The following is a 25,091-nucleotide window of genomic DNA, read 5'->3' as shown; positions in this document are numbered from 1 at the left end:
AATGTGAGTTAACGAAGTAAAGTTTCTAGAATCATCTAACTTGTATATATATATATCTTAATGAACATAATCTAAATGTGTCTGTGTGTGTGTATTGTATGTGCAAAATTATACTAAGTCACGTGGAATGTTTCAGTAAACGATACCGTTTAAGCTACGTAAATGCGTTTGGTATTGGAGGTGTAGATGGTTGGGAATCGCTGTCTTGCATAATAAATAAACATGTTCTCTGGAAATCATTAGGAATGGACGGACGAGCTGTTAAAGATGGCTTACAACCTGATGGCCATCAATGCCTCCACTACCACTTTCCTTGAGAAGGCTTACACCAAGTTACACCTAATGACAGACAGGGATGGAAAGCTTCCCGTAAAAAAGTAAGTTGTGAAGAGTATATCGAGTTTTTTTTGTCAAAGCTTAGTATCTGTTAGTTGGAAATAGTGTCTACGGTTTAAAATTCGATGCCATTTTTTAACCAATTGTTTTGTAACCTGTCACACGAAACATTTTCACCTTAAGTAACAAAATATACATATTCAGTTTGACCAGACAGATATACTTTATCTTCTCCTACCAACACGGATATTTAAGCCCAAAATGATAATATATACAATTCAATTTCACATTAATATATCGAAAAAAATATATATTAGGAAAACGTTGCAATTGGTATCTGTAATAGGCCTAATAAGGCTTTATCCGAGACATTAGTTCGAAATCCCTGTATATCAAAAACTGTCGTTGAAGATATTTAGTTTGGAACTGTATGACAGTATCCCTTCAGTTAAAATATGGCATAAAACTGTTTTGTGGTTAAACCTACACATGACTGGACCGAAAACTTCAGGCCAGCTTCAACAGTTCTAGCATCAAAAGTATTCAATTTTTGTGACTAATTTTGTTGAATAAACATTTTCAGCATCTATATTTTCGAAGATTTGTTTACTGCACTGATATATACCTGAATATTGCGTTCAAAAGTGTTTTATTTAAATATGCACATATTTATGAGATTTGTCATATTTCTTAGTATTATTGGTTCTAAGAACTTCAATACCCATGGTGGGCAAAGAACAGATAACCTATTGTGTGACTTTTTGCTTAACTTCAAACAAATCTGACAACTTCATTGTGATACTTTACAACCCTGGCTATTGTTATTCAAATTGAGAAAACATTCTGAATCTCCTATAAACGTAATTCTTTAATATAAGATCCAATTGAGTAAAACGCTTTCTGTATTAGCAGTTAGAAACGAACAGTTTATTCTATCTCGCTCTAATGGAATTAGTTCACTATTGTTTCTATAACTCGCAATATTCAGTTTCAAATGTTTATCATCAGACCTACTAGTAGTTTTCACTATGTCTTCTCGTGTCAGAAACTACCCGTTTGTCGTTATTAATTTGTTAATAAAAATTCTTTTTTCATTTCATAATTCTTACAGAATAACAACAAATGCCCTGAGACAGTCAATTGAATATTGATTTAATCCTTTTATTTTCAGTACATTTACCTCTGTATTTGAAAATAATACAATGATAGACAATAGCATGTGGTTTTCGAAATGCTGTCCATACGATAAGATTCCACTTTAAGATAATAAACAGCCAGCTTAGTTTCGTCAAGTACAATAAATAAATCTATTTCGTGTTATAAAAACGCTGCTGCAATCTCGATAATCATTATAGCGAATTTGATGACCACTAGTCTCACCGTGTTGTGAACTTAACTGTACGTTTCTCGTTTGTACGGTATTTAAAAGTTAGTTAATTGTGCTCAAAAATATCTTACGGTTATTTCAGATAGTTATTAGAAATAGTTTTATATATATATAAAAATACAAACTCACAAACAGTATTCAGTCTTCTATCTGGTCTAGAATTGAATATTTATCGACAGGCCAGGTCTACGACGAGCAAATTAATTCTGAATTGATATTGTCACACTTCGCTTAAGCTAGCACTAACTTTTTTTGGCTGGCCTCACACCCTTACAAGCTGACTTTTTACCGACGAAAATCTTTAATGACCTCGTTGTAATACTAAGTTGTCCGAAGTTAATTCGCTGAAGTTGCGCGGTTCGTAATATTCAAAATCTATAAGTGTTTCTGGCCAAATTCTGTAGTTCTCCAAGTAATAAGCATTAATCATAGTTAGTTTCGGAGACTAGTATACTGGCTGTACCTGACCAACAATATAAAACTGCCACTTAGCATGTTGTAGTGCCTTGCTTTTATATTCCAATTACGCGATATTATGGAACGTTCAACAGTGTTCGAAGACATGCTGATATTTTCATAAGTCACATACTGTTAATCTTTGCTCTAGAAGAGGCGAGACTTGTGCAATACACATCTATCATTGTGGGCCACATGCGCACAAAAACTATACTGAAACCAACGCGGGTATTAATATAAATCAGTTAACAGTAAATCTGTACAATCTGTAAAACCTACAAAAAAAACGCGCTTTAAAACATGTTTCGAAGTGTACATAAAACGAATTATCTCTTAATGAAGTCAAACACTGAATCCAGAATAGACTTTTACGATATTAATTGTTTTAAGCAGGGCGACGAAATTTGTTAAAGTTTTTGTTAATGAAAGTAACATCTAAAAGACAACATTTGTTTGTGTGTGTAACAGCTTCTCTTTTCCTTTTGGTTTCAGTATTATTATATATTTCATGTGTCATACTGTAGATTTTCATACTTTAGACTATAATTGTAGATGTTAATACTCACCAGGATGTATTTTACAGAAGTATTATAAGACGTTGATACTCGCTCGGATATCGTATACAGAAATATTAAAGACGTTCAAACTTAAATATGATAATAATGATTTAATATAATTATAAAAAATGAATAGGTGACATGTAAGAGCATGGGTAATCACCATTCTTATCAGAAATGACGCTATTTCAAACATTTCGAAGTTTAAGCTATTTTAGATTAAGTGAAAAGAATAGAGTAGGATTTTGGGTGGCGTCGTGTAGCTGCCACTCAGGTGCTCTGTGTATTGTAACACGAGTTCATTGTTACTGGCATTTTGACAGAATGTAGGCAAACTTCGTTCGCGAACAGCCGTCAACACTGACGGCGACTAAACTTGTCTCGCTGACGATCAATAACCAGCAAGGTTTTATTTCTATGATCGGTAGGCTTAGTGGGGCCTGAAGAAGCTCGTTGTTTGTGCACGCAGAGGCATCGACGAGCGGAAACTGCCAAGGGATCAGTCTCGAAAGAAAGGATAGTGGTATAGCTAATAGAGCTTTCGACATTACTTAATTTGGATATTCTTAAAAAAAAAAAAAAAAAAAAGACAAGCAGTGTATCAAGACAGTTTGAAAAGACACGTTTTTATTTATTTAAGGCAATCTTCAACAAATGCTTTTGGTAGAAAAAAAAGTTTGGATAGATATAAAAGTACAATTTTTTTAAGAACCAACATTTTATCGATTCACGAGGTTAAACATTTAAAATTTAGTGACAAGCACGCCGTGTCTTTTAAGTGTATGTCTACCAGCAGGACTAATTTTGCGGTTACAACGTTGTTGTTTTTTGTTTTGTTCTTTCCCTTTGGTTGGTAGAATTTCTCAGTTCCGTTAAGAAATCAAGCAATTTCAGAATAATAATACCTGTTACAAGGAATTATATTTCTATGATATATTTTTTTCTTTTTTCTTCTGCGCAACATACACCTCACCGACTCATCGATAAGCCTTAGCGACTTTTAACATTAAAAACTGGAATTCGATATTTGAAATGCATACACTTCATAGCTTAAAAAATACTAGACAACACAGAAAAGTTGGTTTTTGTTTTAATATTTTGCTTTGTCTACAGGTGTGAAAAAAATCGTTTTACTATGCAAAATTAAAAACAAAGCGTGTTAGTTGTAAAGGAAATTACGTTATATCATTTACACGCGAAAAAATGTTGCTGGACTGAACATTTAGCCTTGTTTTTACGTGGAAGAAAGAAACAAATCTCCATAACCCCAATTTTTGAAACGTGCAGGTAAGTCAGAACGTGGTGTTTCGCTTAACTAATCAATGTAACATATCTTGATCGTTTTTTCAAAGCGTATTTTTTTTCTGGAGTGGAAAGTTCATCGGATATCAATGAATTATTTACTACTCTCTCTTAAAATTTAATGCCTACTACAATAGTGTTGAAATATGATTTATAGAATCAAGAAATAAACTCATTTATGATTCAATATCAAGATGCTTAATAATGTGATATTCGTAAAATTTAAAATATCAATAAAATGAATAAAAAATTCGCATTATACTTAGTTCGCTATTAGATCAACAATTTCTAAAAATTAAAATCTGTGTTTGTTTTTTTTTTGAATATCATGTAAAGCTACACGAGTGCTATCTGCTTTAGCCTTCCCTAATTTAGTAGTGTAAAACAAGAGGGAAGGCAGCCGGTCATCACCACACACCGTCAGTTCTTGGGCTACTCTTTTACCAACGAATAGTGGGATTGACTGATAATTATATTGTCCTCATGAGTGAAAGGACAAACGTGTTTGTGATGGAAATTCTCGTGACACTCAGATTACGAGTCAAGCGCCCTAACCATCTGGGTACGCCGGACCGAAATAAATCTGTAATTAAAGTAATCTTGTGTACACTATGTAGAGATATCCCAGCATCAACATATTCGAGTTATCGTATTTTTACTGTTTATTCGGATTTTCTGTATTGCTAACACAGTAAACTAAAAATATATCTTTAGGTTTGAATTTGGGTAAAGTTGAAAAATAAATGTCTGTAAGTATTTTGTTTTCTTATTTTTCAAAATATTTGTTTTTAAATTGCAATAAACCACAAACCAATGAGATTATTTCAGCTTAATTTTTGTTTCTTGTTATATAATTTTTGACTGACTTGCTTAGCGGTTTAGCAGTGTACGTCTAAATAAAGACTTGTGACACTTAACGGATTTCTGTATTGGTAACCCTGCTATCAAAGAGAGATCGTGCCAGTGAACTAAAATTCATAGTTGTGTAAGATTGTACTCAATTTTGAAAGTGACCATTAAAAACAACAACAATCTTCTTTATGTCAAGTGCACACGTATTGTAACTACACAGAATCCATTCAGACCTGCTTCTAGCCTGATGCATGCAAATCGCTAGAGAGAAACCTTCGCCGAACTTGTTCACACTTTCAGCCGTGGAGACGTTATAATACATCGGTCAATTTTCCCCTTATTCATTTAATAGCCCAACAGTTAGCGATGGATGGTATTGAGTAGTTGTCTTTTCTATAGTCTATCGCTGCAGATAAGCCTCGAGTAGCATTGCGCAAAATGCAACAACGCAGACAAACATACATTTCCTCCTTTACGTTGATTGAAATAGCAGGGTGTTTGTGTGCGTAATTTGCGAAGTTTCTGCTGAAAAGTCTTTTTTTCTATTTTTAAATAACAGCGGCTTCAATTCATCTCTCATTCTATGAGAAATGCCGTAAAGACTATTAAAAAAAATCGTTACGTTAAACCAATCAATATGATCGCGCAGACTTATGAAGACCACATTCACGTTTGGAGTACCGAGAACTGGATGTGTCATTCTCAAAAGTAGATAGACAATTAGGCTAAATCATGCCGTTTCGCTGCTCCTCGGAAAATTAAGTTTATATCTTTGATCCTCCCTGTTTCCTTCAATAACAGTAAAAGGCGTCTTAAGAAAGCAAGGTTTTATCATCTAGACATCCATACCCACATTTTAACACAGCTCTGAAGCATACCTACATGAATGCAAATAATATTTTTTTTTTACGTTTAAAACTAAACACGTAATATCAAACGTTAGCGTAAATCCTACCGTTTTTGTGGGAACAAGAAGTTTTATTTTATATGCACTCACAACAATAAGATATAATAAAAGATCTCTATGAGATATATGGAATATTGGTTTGTCAGATGTGACTAGTTTCATCTTCGAAGATTTTGAGGCTTTTTTTAAAGGACTTTTGTCTTATTTAAAAGTATGATGTACACACCAATCATTCTTGGACATGTGAAACAGTTTCTGACTCTCTACAAATAGGTATTGCTCAAGCTAACTGATCACTTTAGTGGTTTTTATGACCCAAGCACATTTTGCTATTTAGTAGAAATAAAAAAATCATTTATTTTCTGTTTTACAGGCATGCTGCAATGTTTTCACTTGTCTGTGAAATGTGATTCAAATTTTACAAAACTCTTCATGACTTTGCTATTTATTGTAAATCTTGATACTTTTAGAGAATATATTTTAATTATGAGAAGAACTGTAACAAAATAATATTCGATCTTAATTTCATTATGTTTATTGAGCACAGGCTACATCAAATACAACTGATACATTGCTGACTACATCAGGATCACAAGGAATGATGTGTAAAGGAAAGGACAGGGAAGTTGTAGTTATAAGTGACTCTAGTTAGACATGTAGACAGAATAGTATGTGGAATTAATAGGAGTAAAATAACATGTTTATGCTATTCAGGATACAGGATATAACTAATAGAACCAAAGAGGTAGGTAAGGGTGCTAATCACAATGCAGTTTTTGTGGCACATGTTGAGGCTAATGATGTGGGGAAAGATGGATCTGAAGAGCTTACTGATAAGTATGAAACAATGATAAGGAAAGGAGTCACAGCTTGATTTTGTCAAGGATATTGCCAAGAATAAATTGTGGGGATGAGATACTAGTTTGGTCACTTAGATTAATAAGTAGGAATAAGCAAATAGACTGATTGGATTTGTGGAATAATTTTAATAGGAAAATTAATATTTTTGGAATGGGCAGGTTACCTTTAACAAGGTAACACAAGGGCCTGGTGTGTTGGTAAGGGCTATTAACTCTGCTGAAGTGGTAGATTTAAACTAAGGCTATACAGAGGTGGGGGCCATATATTATTAAAATAGGAAATATAATTGACAGGGAGACATGTATAACAGGCATAAAGCATGAAAGTAGTTCAAAATCTCTGATAAACTGTTGCTATTGTAATGCCACAAGTATTAAAAATAAAGTTATGTTCAAGCAGTTCTAGAAACTGAAAATTTTGATGTTATTGGTATCACTGAGACTTTGTTGGATTTGAACAATTTTTGTGAGAGAAATATTTTTTTTAAAAAAAGGGAGGAAAAGCTTTATGTGTCAGGAATTAATTGTGTTTTTTTTTATTTAGAGTGTATCAAAGAACATAGCACTGAGGTTGAGTCAGTTTGGGTTAGTGTTAGTGGATATAAAAGTTTTGCAATTGGGATATGTTATAAACCACCAGCTCAGAATGTAGAAGTTAATTAGAAACTATAATGAGATCAGAATGGTAGCTGAAAAGAGATGTTATGGGAGATTTTAATTTCAGGGGTATTGATTAGAGATAGGTTTCTTGGAAATTGTTCAGGACACTTTTATAGACCAACTGGTGAGGGAACCTGCAACAGAAGAAGCTATATTAGATTTAATATTAGTATCCAATGTGAATTTGATAGACAGTGTCATGGTTGGTGAACATTTAAGTGCAAGCAACCATTGTACTATTAAGTTTGAGATTTTACTTCATGTAGAATTGAGGGAAAATAGTGCCCTGATTCCAAATTTCAGAAAAGTCGTTTTTAATTAAATGAGACATGTTCTGGCTTCTACAGATTGAACTAAGGATTTGGGAAGAAATCATGAATAGATGTGAGAAGCATTTAAGGAAAAATTAATATGCATACAGAATATACATATTCCTTACAGAAAAAAAAAGGGGGGGGCACTAAAATGGGATAAGCCAACACGGTTAGTAAAGGTTTACAAGCGTATGTTACTGATAATAATGAGGACTGTAGAAAATCAAAAAAGGTCGTTAAAAAGGAAGTTAAAAGGGTAAAAACAATATTTGAAAGAAGGTTGGCTGAGAGAGTATAATTATGTATTAAGGAATTCTTTAGCTATATATAATGGGTAACCAAAATGTCAGGATATAGGTATTAGGCCTCTTAAAAAAGATAGTGAGAAGCTGATCTTGGAAGAATGGAATGGTAAACTTATTCAATTATATATTATTTGCAGTTTTTACAAAAGAAGATACAAGTATCATATCTCAACCAGAGCACTTAATTTAAGACAAAAAGTACTGATGCAAAAGGTATAATTTTTACTTGTGAAATTGTAAAAGCAAAATTGGTTAAACGGAAACTTGATAAATCCCTAGACAACTTTCATCCTAGAGTTTTAAAGGAACTTAAAGGTTTTATTTGTGAACTGCTAGCTAATATTCTTGTATGTTATTGAGTAGTGGAAGAGTATTAGAAGATTGAAAGCTGGTTAATGTTAGTCCGATATTTAAAGGAGGTGATAAACAGCATCTAAGCAATTATAGGCAAGTTAGTCTTACACCAGTAGATGGAAGAGTTTCCCTTAGTGAAAATCTTGTTTAACAGATCTTCTGACATTCTTTGAGAATGTTTGAGTTGATGAAAGAAATACTGTGGATTTTATTTACCTTAATTTTCAGAAAGCATTTAATAAAGTGCCTCATAAAAGACTTGTCAAAAATGGAACCTGGGGGTGCAGGGAAAATATTATGAAATTGAATAGAGAATCGGCTGGGCATTCAAAAGCAGAGAGTAAATGGAGTTAGATCTGACTGGATGACAGATACAAGCAGCATGCCTGAGGACTCTGCACTGGGTCCTCTGCTGTATGTGATTTATATTAATGATATCGACTTAAAAAGTATTTGTTTGCAGATGACATTAAGATTTCTATGGTAGCTAACTGTATTAAAGATGCTGCAGACTAATATAATTTTTTATATAATTTAATAATTTTGACCTATACATGGTAGATGACGTTTAACTATCCAAAATGTGAGGTAATGCATGTAGGTTTTCATAATTCAAATTTTTGTTACAATTTAAATGGGGATACATTAAATACTTTGGCTGAAGGAAAAATCTTGGTGTTGTGATAGAAAACTTAAATCATCTCAACAATGTACTGTAGCTAGCAATAGAGCTAATAGGATTTTGAGTAGCATCTATAGAAATATTGAATACAAGATCTTTCATTGTATAGATCACTTGTAAGGCCTTATTTAGTGTACTGTGTACAGTTTTGGGCACACTTCCTTAAGAAGGACATTGAATTGTTGGAAACGGTTCAGAGAAGAGCCACTGGAATGATACCTTGGATGATGAAATTGTTTTATGAAGAGAGACTACAATCTCTTCTAAGTATGTTTTTCCTGGAGAAGAGAAAGGTCAGAGGGAATTTATTGAAGTGTTTAAGATTATTAAGGGTGTTGGTGATATTGATCCATCAAACTTTTTTGTTGTGTCCAGCAGTGAAAACAGTGGAACAGGGGGTCATAAGTTCAAATTTTGGTAGGAATCCTCTGCAGTTTAAACAGTGTTACTTTTGAAATTGGGTGGTAAGCTTTTGGAATGAGTTGCCTTCAAGGGTGTTGGAGGCAGAAAATATAATTGATTTAAAATTAAGATTGGATGAATACATGAGTAGTAAGATGTAATTACAGTTGGGAGCTGGAAGGCACATTCTTGATGGGGTAAATAAGCTGTTTTTATCCTTTTAAAATTTTATGAACATTACATTAACAGTCCCATATCTAACACAGCTAGAAACGTTGCTGGATACATTAACAGTCCCATATCTAACATAGCTAGAAACGTTGCTGGATACATTAACAGTCCCATATCTAACATAGCTAGAAACGTTGCTGGATACATTAACAGTCCCACATCTAACACAACTAGAAACGTTGCTGGATACATTAACAGTCCCACATCTAACACAACTAGAAACGTTGCTGGATACATTAACAGTCCCACATCTAACACAGCTTAACACATTGCTGACTATTTTAACAAACTCGCATCTAACACAGCTAGAAATATTGTTGACTACTTTAGCAGTCCCACATCTAACAACTCGGCACACTGCTGGATACATTAACAGTGCTACATATAATAGAGCTCGATGCTATATTAACATTCTTACATATAACAAGGCTCAATACGTTTTTGGCTACATTTACAATAGTAAATCTAATTGGCTCAATACGTTGCTGGCTATGTTAACAGTCCTACATCTGATACAACATGACACATTGTTAGCTACATTGAACATTCCCACAACTAATAAAACTCAACATTTTTAGCTACATTAAAACTCACTACATTGCTGGCTACGTTAACAGTCAAGTCTCTACATCTAATACTATTTGACACACTGCTGGCTACATTAATGATCCCACATCTAATACAACTTGACACATTGCTGGCTACATTAACAGTCTGGCATCTAATACACCTCGACACATTGCTGTGTACCTTGTATCTTGGATATACAGACTGATCACTTACAAAAACTACGTGATGTGGATATTATTGGTGGTGGTATTTTAATTAGTTTAGATGCTTATTCTCTCTTTAGTAGAGTTCACATCCAAGACAATTTCGCAGTTATTGTTACTAAAATTGAAGCTGACACGACAGAGAACTCTGTGTAAACCTTCTCTCTCAAAACTGTACACAGAAAGATTAATGTTACGACATGTTAAATAGTATGCCGGTTGTCTCATCTCTTTCTCCTGTTGGTTGCCAAATGTTTATGAGGATCTAAAAGAACGAGCTGATGCTAAACATTTTATGACACCATCCTGTTAGTTACGGTACGTTAACGACATTTATTTGATTTTTGGTGTTTTAAGATCTTCTAAATAACGAGCACTCATCTGAGCAGTTCATAACTAACGTGGAAAATAATCAATATACCATTCTTGATACTCTGGTAATATAAGGTAGGCAAAATTAGCTTCAGTATATGTAAACACAGACCGTTAGTTAAAGCTCAATTCCAAACAGGTTCAAAAAGGGTTATTGCTTCTCAGGTTCTCCATAATTGCAATCTCAATTTCTTAGAACTGCATTTCATTTCACACTGTTTTGGTCAAACTGGTTACTCCAATTTGGTTGTCAACAATTATGAATTGTTAAAGAACATCATAAAAGTCAATGTAAAGCAAGAAGACAAAATAACCATCAAGTGCTGTACTGTCAATTTATTTGTCATTTTTAAAGAACAGCTTTTAAAGACCGCTAAACAAAGAACAAAGATTCGGTAGCAAATTTTCTATAATGAGAGAGTAAAATGTAATTGTGGGAAGAAGTACATATGGAAATTGGCATGTAGTTCGTCTTTTTTTTTTATATAGTATTCGGTATATCTGTCGACATTTGTAAATAATGTATGGTTTTGTAATTAGTTTTCGTTATAACTACTCATGCGTTTATAGGGGACGGTTCTCAAATTTTGGTTCACCAATCCATTACAACGGGGTCAAGAATGAATATTTAAATATTAAAAGAGACATCAGTTTTAATTGCCAAAATACTAATTTTGTACATACCTTTGTGTGACAACACTAAGAATTTTACAATAATATAGGACAGTGGAACTATATAGTAATTTTTGTGTAAGCCTTTTTATAAGTCGGGAAGAATTATTACAAACTTACTTGCCGTTAGATAGGAGTGATAGGCCTGTTCCATTTTTAAATATCACGTGTTTAATCTTCTAATTCTTGGAAATCCCTAAAGCACTAAATTAAAAATGTAGTGTTTAAAATGTAACAGTAATGTATTTTGACAAATAAAATAATTATTTTTGTTGTTAGAAGGTAATCGCACTGCAATGAAGTTTCAGAACCTCTGATACAGGCTAGATAAAACCGAGGTCAGTTTGGTTTCCATTTATGATATTGCTTGTGGTAAAATATTTCTCTGCACCAAAAAATGTTGCGTGGTAATCTTATTTGTATAATTGGCTATATAAAAGTGTACATATAAATCCAGTTATTTAAGTAACACGTCATCTCTTGTTTTTTCTGCTTACTATATACGCGATTAATTGTGTACGCTATTTAATGTTCAATATTGTTGTGTTCGTATATAAATTCCCTCTCGCCTAATGTAGGGTTCGTAAATGAACTTGAAAGCTTACGCCTTCAATTTTAAAGTTTAATTTATTAATACATATCTATTGGATGTCTGTAATTCTGAGCGCTGCATAATTATTACGGTTGGCGAAATCTCTTTAACAACAGAAAATACTAGGAAAGGTGATGGTGAATAAGTTTCATACACGTTTCTGTAGTATACCTTTCGAGATCCGTATTTTACTATTTTCCATATTTTACATCCTCGTTCCTTTGTTGCCCTAATGATGCTTTTTTATCATTGGTCTCTGAATAATTAAATTAGTAATTCTTAAATCATACTGGTTCTCTTAGACTGACTTTACAAAACAACAGATGTAAGCTTCACATAATCCATACCATACATATAAATATAATTGTAGAAGTACGTGAATGAAAGGCCCGGCATGGCCAGGTGGTTAGGACGTTCGACTCCCCGTTCCACCAAAACATGCTCGCCCTTTCAACCATGAGGGCGTTATATTGTGACGGTCACTTCCACTATTCGCTGGTAAAAAAATTTGCCCTAGAATTTGCGGTTGGTAATGATAACTAGCTGTCCTCTTTCGAGTCTTTTAGTGCTGTATTAAAGATGGCTAGCGCAAACAGTCTTCGTGTAGCTTTGGGCAAGATTTGTAACAAGTAAACGTCGATTAAACTAAGTTTTTACTTCCCCTTAAGCCTTATTCTGATTAACGAGTGAACTATTCTATTTTCTTTCTAAATACACAAAACCGGGGTGTTTAAGGAACTTAAAATTCAATGGTGTATTAACATTCATCACAAACTGTTACGTGTTTCAAGATGCAGTTTGATGATTGTTTTATATTATGATATCACGTAAGTCTCTTTTCTTTTTAAAGCGTATTGATTTCTTGATAAATGGCTTTTATCTACCGAATTATATAAAAAAAAAGTTAAAAATCGATTACTCTTCTCTTTTGAGCGATGCCTTTGTTTTCCATGGGGATCATCGTATTATTTTAACTCCAGCAAGCTTTCTGGCACCACTGTAAATGCTGGGATTATAAAAGTATTAAATTTTGGAGAAGTTCAAAGTACTTAATTGTACATAACATACATCTGAAATGCTTTTTCATGTTAAAACTTGATTATATAAATGAAACTTAATTCGAAATGTAGCACGCAGCTATGTGTTTCTAAATAAAAATAAGAAAAATCAGTTAATATCAAATTTACTATGATTTTTTGGCAATTTTCTCAATTATAATTGTATAATTAATATGAATCATGCATCGTTTAAGCATCATCGGACATATCACATGGGTTTGACATAGTCTGGTGGTTAGGAAGCCTGACGTGTAATGTGCGGATTGCGGGTTCGAGTATCCGTTGTCGAATATAATGGCCTTTTCAGCAGTGGGAGCGTTATTTATATGACGATCAATCCTCTTGTTTGTTACTGTTAAATTAGGGTAGATAGCTCTCGAGTAGCTTCGTGCGAAGTTCAAACGAAACCAGACACAGTACCGATAGCCTGCCCCCCAGTGGCTCAGCGGACTTACAACGCTAAAAACCGGATTTCGATACCCGTGGTGGGTAGAGCACAGATAGCCCATTGTGTAGCTTTGTGCTTAATTCAAAAAACAAAAACAAACAAACAGCAGATAGCCTTTTTTTGTATTTGATACACAAACAATACCAGATAGACTTCTACATAGTACAATAAAATATTTTGATAAAAATTGGCGAAAAAATGAGTTGTAATGCGTACTAGACAGATATTGCATATATGATGAAGAGAGACCTAAACACCTCTCCCCGTTAAATTTGTACATTAGATTATTAATTTAAAATAATAATAATAATAGTAATAATAGAATAGAGCTAAAATAAAACAGGCCACCTACGTTCTAGACTTGAAAGAACAATCTAAATGCACATTGCCCTGAAAAGGACCTGACTAAACTTATATCACTCCAGCCATTCAGTATTTACTCGAAATATATTAATCTGGCCACTCCAACAAAGTCATGGAAGGAAGAAGAGGTCTAGTGTACCTGACCCTCCTGGGTATACAAATAAATATACACAAATACCAGAGAGAGAGAGCCTATTCCAAACCAAACCAGACACAGCACATATAGTTCATTCCAAAACATACTAGACAAAGCACAGATAATGATGGATGATGATGTTCATGGAAGATTTAAACAATACGCTTGCGAATAAGCTAAATTGTGTAATGTTTAGCTGCAGGAAATTAGATAATTATTGTTTATCTTTTATTGTTATGAATTCTTAAATCGTAATCTTTGTATTTTAAATAATTTCTTGATTATTGTTTGTATTTGTATGTTACAAATTAGACAAAGTGTTTTAGCGGTTTATTTTATTAAAGTGGGTGAATCATGCAGACGCGTTAAATTGAGTGTTGTTGGATACATATCTGTTTTGAGACGACACCTATTTTTAATTACTGGGAGTACTGAAAGTTAAGCAGATTACTGTGTTGATTTGTGGAATTTGCAATTATTTAAAAAAAAAAAAAAGATGGTTTGAGTTGGTAACGAAGAAAACTTTTATTTTAAGTCTAACGCGGTAATAAAGGTACTACGTTTCAACAAGGTCTTGTCACCATCAGGTACTTGATGCAAATTTGTAAAACAAATCGGCGAGAGTTGTCAAGGGAAGTGAAAATTGCTATTAGACCATGTGACATTAAAATTGTTCCACTAGGGATGTTCAACTCCGAGATAAATCGTTTAAAAATCGGACAGGTGTATGTTAGGTGTGCTTCTGGAATTTATACATGCTCATTCTTTGCATGTATTTGGTATTTAACACTGTATAAAGTGGAATGTGTTTCTGCAAGGACTTGGTTGTGCAGTTTCTCTTCGATGTGAGCCTGTTTCCACATTTTGTTTGCCATGCAGGACTGCAGCTAACCCTTCCTCGCCTCACTTTGGTTTTGTCTTCAGTTTGAACCAATTGTTGCAGATAACAAAACAAATCTGATGATGAAGGCAGTGATGTTTCTAACCATATCGAATAAACGGCTCGTTTGTCGCGATGTTTGTACATATGCGGAAGTGTTCGCAGACTTTCCGTATAATCACTTTCCGTGTTTTAGAGTAAGAAAATAAACTTGGTGTGTTTGTGTTAGCACATGAATCAAAATATTTAACGGGTGTTTATATCGGATTTTGTAGGCCCTCTTATATGTAGATATTTTATTTTACTTGTTTTAAAAAGTGTAGTTTATCATTTAAACACTAGTGTAAAGCCTTGCTTTTTATCGTCGAACAACGTTGTGTTATCCATGTTTATATCTTTTTATCTTTTACATTTTCTTGCGTCCCCCGCTGGTACAGCGTTAAGTCTACGGATTTACAATGCTAAAATCAGATGTTTCATTCCCCTCGATAGACACAGCAGACAGCCCGATGTGGCTTTGCTATAAAAAAACATAAACACATTTTCTTGTCATTTCTACTGTATCTCTACTATTGCTGTTCTCTGGCTACTCTGCTATTTTTCTGGTATTACAAATCTCTGTAGCCATTGCTGTTCTTCAAGTATTATAGATTTCTGGCTACTCTGCTGTTTCTTTAGTAATACAATTCTCTGTTACTCTACTGTTTTTCTAGTATTACAGTTCCCTGGAGCCATTGTTATTCCTCAAGTATTTCCATTTGTCTGGTATCTGCACTCTTCCTCAAATTATGGTTTAAATAAAAAAAACTTAAAAACTATTGGTAATCAATAGGCCAACACATTCTTATAAACTCCAAGTTACTTAACTTTTATATTATACAATACATATTCTTATCTTGTTTTGGAATTTCGCACAAAGCTACTCGAGGGCTATTTGTGCTAGCTGTCCCTAATTTAGCAGTGTAAGACTAGAGGGAAGGTAGCTAGTCATCACCACCCACCGCCAACTCTTGGGCTACTCTTTTACCAACGAACAGTGGGATTGACCGTCACATTATACGCCCCCACGGCTGGGAGGGCGAACATGTTTAACGCGACGCGGGCGCGAACCCGCGACCCTCGGATTACGAGGTCGCACGCCTTACGCGCTTGGCCATGCCAGGCCGATATTCTTATCTACAAAGCGGTCACAGCTTTCTGACTCATCATCCGGACCATTACATGAGTTTGAGTAGTGACTTGTATAAGACAAAACAGAGATCTGAAATATTATTTTTACAGATCTGTGATTTCGATTCGCAGTGGATAAATTAATAGGAATGTGAAAGAAAAAAACATCTACACTACAATTCACTGATATCCCTTCTGTTTCTTAAGTATAACAGTTTTCGGACACCTCTGTTGCTTATCAGATATTAATAGTTCACAGATATATGGGTTGCTTCACATAGTTATAACAGTTCACTTAGACCACTGCTTCTCAATTATGACAATTCACTGATATCTCTGTTGCTTCTCAATTATAACAGTTCACTGATATCTCTGTTACTTCTCAATTATGACAGTTCTCCGATATCTGTGTTGCTTCTCAATTATAGCAGTTCACTGATATTTCTGTTGCTGTTCAAGTATATTACTACAGTTCTTTGGTACTTCTGCTGCTTTTCAACTACTACAGTAGCGTAAATAACATTTTTACGTGACCACTAACAAAACATAAGCCGGCCCCTGTACCTCCCTTTATTGGCACTTAATTAGAATACCAACTAAATGTGTACTTTGCCAAGCCTTTGTTAAAACGTTCGTCTTCAATATTTGATTGCAGTGAAACCATCCACAGACTTATCGATGTTCATTTTTCTTGTTCATGCTTGTTCTGTGTTCAACTAAGCTAGTTCTGATACTCTTTCTCGACACGTTGTACTTCCTGCGTATGTGTAAATTAAGTTTGAAAAACGATCCCTCAGCAGTGGGAACGGTGACAGGAATGGTTGAAAACACAAAACAGGCTGTGCAAATGTGAGGAAAGAAGAAAAAAAGACATTTGATTTCGGGAAATTTAGCATTCGACGTGGACATACTTGTGACATGTAACTTCTGTATTATGATACAATGTATATCTTAATATATAATTTATTTTCATTAAACCTTTAACCATATTAATAAAATAAGAAGTCTATAACCCGAGCCCTTTCGAAAGGTGGACCTTTCTTCTTCAGGGGCATAGTAAGAGCGATTCCCCTGAAAAAGAAAGGGCTCGGGTTATATAGGGTATTTAGTTCATTTCTCTCAAGACTTCTTGAAGATAAGTGTTTTTCTAACATTATGAATGTACCACCGCGTGAGGAATATAACCATATTAATGATACTTATAGTTGTTATAAATGTAAGGATAATAGAAAATGTTCATATTTGTGTATACTTATTAGTTTTAAATGTAGAAGCACCGACTGAAGATCAGTCGGTGCTTCAGGATAAAGACAAGTCAACCATCATTTCTTTGTTTTTGTAGTTTTCTTGGCGTATTTTAGTTATTTAGTTTTACATAAAAATATCATTTATTGTGGTAGGTGGGTTGTTGTAAACTGAATCTTAACTGACAGTATGCATCAACTTTTGGCATTCTAAATTATCGTCTATATAATCTGTATTGTTTCTTCCAACATACGTAGCTTGTGATGTTATAGTAAATTTGGTACAATTATTATGATAAACATGGTTTCTCGCAATGAGGCAAATGGATCTAGTAAAACAATAGTTACCAACATAGATAACACGTATGTATGTGACGTTAATAGCTACCGTCACGTTTTCCTATTAAAATACTGTATTTACCATTATTAGCACAAGTATTAAGTTTTTCTTTGCATTTTAACTTGAGTTTATAATGTAAAACTAGATTCAGAGTTTCTGTATATTGTGAAAGAGCACAGAATACCAAAATATCGAGCTCCCCACTACTTTTTTTCCGGTCTGGCTTCCTGGCCCCGTAGCAGTGCTGTTGGTGGTACAGCAGTATATACGCCACTGTAATGTTACAATTTTTGTTTTCAAAGAAACGGACAAATCTCTTAGGTAATTTCTGCAGTAAACACAGAATCAACGGTTTTTATATTTCACCATTTATTGTGACACGTCTTATCTAAAGGCGTAGGGAACCACTTTGGTACTAGAACTCTCACAGGCAGGCACTCTAAAACCTTAATGTATATCGAATAATGCCATCAAATATTCGCATATTAAGTGTTGAAAGTTGCTGCATGACACTGTATATGGTATTATAAGTGATGTAAACGGACGATGATTTGTTGCAGTTTGCTTTAAGAACTCATTGATGATTTAATTTAAAACCATAGTATAATTTTTAGGCATGTTTGTGTACGTACATATCATTATGTCAGAACTCAAGATTAGCGTGCCAGGCAGTGGACTGAAGGTCCAAGGTACGAGCTGCGATATTCAGCTCAGTATGTTTTGCGCTTCCAGTGGATGATTTACAATTGTGATAATATCTGTATTCGTTCAAGGGTCGCGGGTTCGAATTCCCGTCTCACCAGAACATGCTCACCCTTTCAACCGTGAGGGCATTATACTGTGACGGTCAATTCCACTATATTCGTTGGTTAAAGAAAAAGAGCTCAAGAGTTAGCGATGGGTAGTGGTGACTAGCTGCCTTCACTCTAGTCTTTCACTGATAAATTAGAGAAGACTAGCGCGGAGAGCTTTCGTTTTGCTTTACACAAAAATCAAAACAAACCAAAGCCACGCAGCACTGATCATATTTCGCCCAAAAAAATACGAAAACGGACAGTATTTAGTGGGATGATATAAATATTGTTCTTCATATATCCACAAATTTCGTCAAAATCTGGTCGTTTTTGAGTGAGTAATAGAAAAAAAAATAGGAAAAATCGGACCCCATGTTAACAGATGGAAATTGTTTTGTGGCCATGCTGTGGCCTTCACCCTCCAAAACTACCCACTTCTAAGTTAGATCATAGTCTAAATGTATATTAACTTTCTTTCATATCCATTCAGCTATTGGAGAGAAATCTTGTTGCCAAACGCACAGGTGAAATCATAACCTCCGTCAACTTCGGTGGCGAAGTTAATAACTATCGAAATTAACGTCAGTTTCAGTTCATGGTTATGAAAAAGATATTTTTAAAGGAAATGTAGTTGTTCTAGAAATAAAACAACTACCTACATAATTATTAAACAAGTAAACAGAAAAGATAGATGTACATGAAGGCAGAGAGGTCAAATTAGCATACCTTAACTTCGCTACGTAATTCTCAAAACACAAATACAATTTTTTCTTTAAAATATATCAAAATTCATATCTGAAATTCCTGTGTTCATTACAAACTTAATATAGACTATTTTTACAGCAACATTTGTGGTTTCAGTTTAGCTTTCAGACAAATTGTATACCCAGCACTTGATTATTTTGGGAAGGATTGCTTGTTTACAAGCTTTGAAGTTTCATGAAGCCATTCGAAATTTAAAGTGATTCGTTGCTTTATATTTCTGGTGTAAGACTCAGCATGTTCACATGTATCACCCCCCGTTTATTTACTATCGCGCCCAGTAGCTTTATAGCCACATCAGTGCTGAAAGTTATGTTGTACTCAGAATTTTCACACACAGCTACAGAAAGGTATCTGCACATAGTCATTCCGAACTTTGAGCTGCTACACACCTAGCCAACATTACCTACTTCACTAACTTTTGAGCTATTGTTATTTTAACTAAATAGTAGGAGTGGACCTTTAATTTTATAGCACGTCAATGACCCTAAAGTGCGAAACACGTTTTAAAACCGTGAACTTACGAATTAACAGTGCAACCTCGCCAACCAGTAGACTACCCTCGGCGTGATAATACAAAGATCCAGAATTACTGATAGTCACTTCTTAGTATATACTTTGTCAGTTGTTTGTGCTGAAGGAATACGAGTGTTTGCGTTTTGTGTGTTTTACTGAGTCCATCGAGAGGAAACGAACCCGTAATTTTAGCGTTGTAAATCCGTAGACTTACCGCTGCATCAGCGGGGGGACAAGGAATATGATGTAGGATCCATAAGTTACTTATGAAATGTTTTCAGAACTTGATATCAACAGTACTTAAGATTCATTTAAATTTAGTCATTCGAGGAATTAAATCAAGTTTGCTTATTTTCGCATTTTGTGTCTAGCTTCTAGCAACAGCTGGATGAATAAAACATTTTTAGCTGTTTTTTTAGTATTTTTATTAGTGATACAAAGAGTACATTTTTAAAGCTTTTCGTTGTTATGAAATATTTCTCATTACTTTCTATATAAATTGTCGGTTGTAAAGCTCGCAAAAAAGCTCTCAAGTGTACAGTTATTGTGGTCTAAAAATTATTTGATGATAGATATCGCTGTTGCAGATTTTAAGCGAATTTTAACAAGGTGAATTTGTAACATTTGTAAACCAAGCTTTTCAGCACACACGGGAAACATTTAAAGTGGGACAGATGTGCCTTGTGGTTAGCGTGTCGGTCTGCGTATTGAAGTGTCCAGGGTTTGAGACATGATGTTACTAAAGTGCTCTGCTTCTCAGTTGTCAGTGCGTTCTAAAAGTGACAGTAATTCATATCACTCAAGTACTTATATGAAATCAAACCCCAGATTTTAGAGTGGTAAGTTCATAAAATTTGGGGTTCGATTTCTCATAATGAACAAGACATTTATAACACATTGTGTACCTTTGTGATCAAACAAAAATCCTGTTTCTCAATTCATAAACCTATATGGCTTACAATACTTAGGGTAGCAAGTGCTACTGGCTGGTTGCCTTTCTTCTGTTCTCTAGCGCAAAATTCTGAGTGGCTATACCAGAAAATCCCCAGTATTCAGGTATAGCCACTTATATTGAAAACTTCCATTTCCAACATCTTTGCACAGCCAATCTACATCATACAAAGGAATATGATACTGTTTATACCTATGGACTCCTGACATGAGAATCCTAGAAAGTTAGATATTAATAGAACCTTTCTCGTCCGGTAAATAAAATTTCAAAAATCTTATTAGTTTCCAATAGTTGGTTCTTTGTTTTTCTAATTTCGCCCAAATAATATACAGTGCCATAAGTAAGTTCTGTCATGAAAAGGGCTTGTTTGTTTTCCAAAGTACCAGATCTGATCCTTTCAAGCATAACGATTTATGTTTCACCGAACTTGGTCAACCTGAACAATATTACGGCAATGCATAAACTTGTTTTAGTTCCACATATCTTCTTCTAGGTAGTAATAGAAACTTCATTTTATTGTCAATGACTAAGGAGTAAAACTAGACGACCGTGTAGGGACACTTTTTCATTGCAGAAAAGGAAGGATTTCGGTGTGTAACATTTTAAGTGGCAAACTCAATACCTCACTCATACCATTTACTACTGGGGTTCAAATATCACATCATATTGAATAATTTAATGTTTTTTCCGCCTCTTTCAAAATTCATTATAAAGAACTTAAAGTTAAGCGACATTATTATTTTTCTGTGATGGTAATTAGTGGAGTCAATGGTACTGTTGTTGGCATTTTTGTATAAATAAATTTCAAACACCTGAATTATTAGTAAAAGATCAGAAGCGTCTATTTCACTTTTAGCATAACTTGTTTTTCAGCTTTACTGATTACTTTGAACATTTTTTTAGGATGGGACCACTTTAGAGTCACCTAATGCATGTTGAACAATGCCTGAGCTGTCCTTGATTTTAGATTGTACTTTTTTTTTTTTTTTTTTAACAATCTCCTGATATTTTGACAGTCAAGTTGACTTAGGCGGTCTCGCACGTTGGACAACAGAAACTAATAAATGACAAACGACTGTAGACAAAGGTGGATTCGATACGTGAATTCGAAAAAGAAAAAAATCAATTCTTAATAGACATATAACCATATTAAAGATGAACTTGTGAATAAACTCTTTATTATGGTGCTTAATAATTTTTTTCAAATCTGTTAGTACGAGAACTTGTATAGCAAGAGAAATCATTGCTTATTGGTTTGGAATATTATACTTCAGTGTCCTGGATAGAGATAATCGAGATAATCATTGACCATATTTATTTATATTAAAATCTGTCAAGTTACTTGGGAAGGAGTTGAGATTTAAAAGGGATTTCAGTGTTAGTAATTCTTGGTGTAAAAGTTTACGTGAATTAGCAATTCTGTGTGCAGGGGACTTAAGACATTTCATTACATTTTTTGTGGTAGAAAACTGTCAAAATAGGCTTATAATTGGCGTAGTCTGATAACAACCAGTATCAAAATGTCCTTCGTTAAACACATTTGTGTGTAGAAAGGTTAACATTCACGGGTGAAATTAACGTTAATATGTTCTTCATTTTTAAGTATTATAATTAACATACAGGTTTGAAATATTTAGGACAATTCCACACGAAAACAAGTCATTACGGGCTCTAACCCTAAACCCCTTACTGACTCCACCAATCTCTTCATAATATTCGCTATTAAACTGAGTTTTTGTGGCAAAGCCTACCATTTGGCTAAAATATTTTCTATTAAGTTTGTGAACACAACGTTGTTGTTGAAAACAAGATTAATACGAAAGTAAATAATCTTATGTAGTGATGGTTAGTGAACAGAAGTTTAAAATGTCGATTGGCTAAATGAAAGTTTTCAAATTTCAAGTTTATAACGTTACCAGAAAAATCAAAACTGTCTGTCACCTTATGCCAATTGAAAGTAAATTCATTTGGAAACGATCATAATTTAAAGAGTTTGTAATTGAAACAGCAGTTTTTGTAATGGGACAATTAGATTTGTGAATCTTGTTCAGCCCATGAAGAATGCCTGTGTGGGAATCGACTGGCCTGATGTTATTGTAGGTATTATTATAAAGTGTATTAGTTTTCTTCAAATTTAGCAAGTAATTCGTCATTTTATTTCCTATTAAAGTAGGGTCTTTCGATAGTTTGTCAAACTTGGTACTGTTGTTATTAATAAAAAAACACTAAACAATGGGCTATCTGTTCTCTGTCCATCACGGGTATCGAAACGCGGTTTCTAGTAGTACAAGTTCGCAGACATACCATAGTACCATTGGGGGGGGGGGCAACGTGATAGTGTTGTTAACTACCAGTTGGTACAGTCGTCTTTATTGAAAACGACCATGCCGTTTCTTTGGTTGTACGAATTCTTTGTTGATATTAAAACGTATGTGTCTAGATCTGTAATACCGATATGTAGTATGTGTTCTATCAGTATTGAAGGTACTGTTATAAAGCAGGTAAACTCACAAGTGTTGGGTTTTCTTAATAAAATGTGAAAAAATCCAGATAATCATGATACTATAGTTTTACAGAGAATATTTCAAATCCGAGGATAAACTATTGGTACCTTACCTACCAAGCTTTCCATAATTACATGTTTTATGTGTTAAGGATAGATTTGTTCTGCCACGTATGATTAAATTGAGAAAAACAAATGAAGAAATGGCTGTATTTGATGGCAAGCTACTTAATAGCGTATTTACAAAAAATAGCCTCAATAAAACCACGGTTCCTACATTATCTTGTCTCGTTACCCATAGGTCATGAAAAGGGCAATGATTTTTAGTTCGTTAACGAGATTTTCGCGTATTTGTAACAACCTAGGTGATTTAACCGAGTGGTTATCCTGAATTATCGGTAAACAAAATGTTCTTTCATGACACACGAAGGGTAAATAATAGAACTCGAGAATAAAATGTTGTAATTAAATTACAGTAATTTAGATTCATGTATCCGGAGGATAAAACGTTGTATTTAAAGAACATAATTCGAGGACAAAACGTTGTAATTAAATTACAGTACTTTAGTTGGCAGTATCTTGAGAATAAAATGTTTTTAAAGAATAGGACTCGACAATATATAGTTGTATTTCAAATACCTTTTGTTAGCTGAAAGATATTTAATGTCATTAAGACTAATATGAGGCAATCTAGTTAAGTTGTATCGGGTCGACAGCCTCCATCATCGTCTTTGTTAAAAAGACTATACGTATTCTAGTATTTACTAAGAAATGTGTGGAGAAAGATTTAGATTATAATATCTCATGGTGTTTGATGAAACTGAATGACTTTTGAAATAGCGTTGTGTGGAACGCCCCTTGCTATAATGGTGGGCGTGGTTGATAGGAGTGCAGTTCCAGCTCATTTTATTAATGAGTATTGTATGCTTAAATCGGATCACCATTTTTAGCAGAGAAGCATTCAATTAGCACGGACAAAGGGCTAACCGATTTATGTGTATATAGACGTTTTGTACTTTATCCTTCGAGGATTTTATATACCTGGTTATAACTATATTTACAGTAGATATTATTTTCTTGGCAATTGTATAAAATGTTAAATTAATAAATGAACTGATGATCAAACCTTTTTTATATCTATTTAGAGATAATAAAGATATTGTTTTTTGTAACACAAATAAAGGGAGGGTAAGTTGTAGGAATTAGTAAATGTGACTGCATTAGAAATTTAAGACTTACTAAGTGTAAAACGTAAGCGTAAACCTACAAATAGATACCATTAATTAGTGAAAACAAGTGTTAAAAACTGTGTAACAGATGCAGAGAAAAGTAGATTTTTAGCAGCGTTATTTTATCACTCCGAGATTTTATATACTTCCAAACAAGTGTAAAATGAACAACAGTTTTAGACCAATAGTATCGACTGAAGGTACATCATCATATCATATAGCTAAGTATATAGCTCAGAAGTATCCTTGTTTGAGAAATAAGGGAATGAACATTTCAAAACACATTTTTAAGAAACTTTATTCCGTTTTTAAACCACCACACCAGAAATCATGTCGTAAAGTGTTCGTGTTCTACACTTACACTCATAAAATTTTGAAAATATATACGATACAATAAGACTTAAAACATGTTTCTTACTAGTAAAATCTTCAGGAGTGAAGGATGATTTCACTATTATAAATAGAACAGTTAAGAAATTCACTAATGTGATATTAATGGATCAAGACGTTATCCTACAACCAGTTACTGTAAAATATTAAAAAGGGATATTCAGTATTACCATGCATTCCAGGTTTAACTTCTAGTGTATTAAAATTGTTAAAAGAAACAAGATGTATTTTACTGTGTTTGAATCGCTAAAAAGATAGCAATTTTTGAGTATTTCTAAAGAAAGACAATATA

The 25,091-nt window shown here is 33.9% G+C and overlaps 1 protein-coding gene across 7 annotated transcripts in view; it reads left to right on the top strand.

The window, feature by feature from the left end:
* Plc21C (Phospholipase C at 21C) overlaps positions 1-25,091 on the top strand; it is a 268,910-nt gene that overhangs the window by 168,850 nt on the left and 74,969 nt on the right. For all 7 annotated transcript variants that reach the window (XM_076455602.1, XM_076455601.1, XM_076455600.1 and 4 more), the window contains one exon: positions 244-377. In XM_076455602.1, coding sequence (XP_076311717.1) covers positions 244-377 — 134 coding nt within the window. The remainder of the gene's footprint in view (positions 1-243; positions 378-25,091) is intronic.

The sequence above is a fragment of the Tachypleus tridentatus genome, chromosome 9 (assembly GCF_004210375.1).
Source record: "Tachypleus tridentatus isolate NWPU-2018 chromosome 9, ASM421037v1, whole genome shotgun sequence".
Classification (NCBI taxonomy): domain Eukaryota; kingdom Metazoa; phylum Arthropoda; class Merostomata; order Xiphosura; family Limulidae; genus Tachypleus; species Tachypleus tridentatus.
Note: the sequence above shows the minus strand (reverse complement) of the source record. Positions and strands in the feature narration are given on the sequence as shown.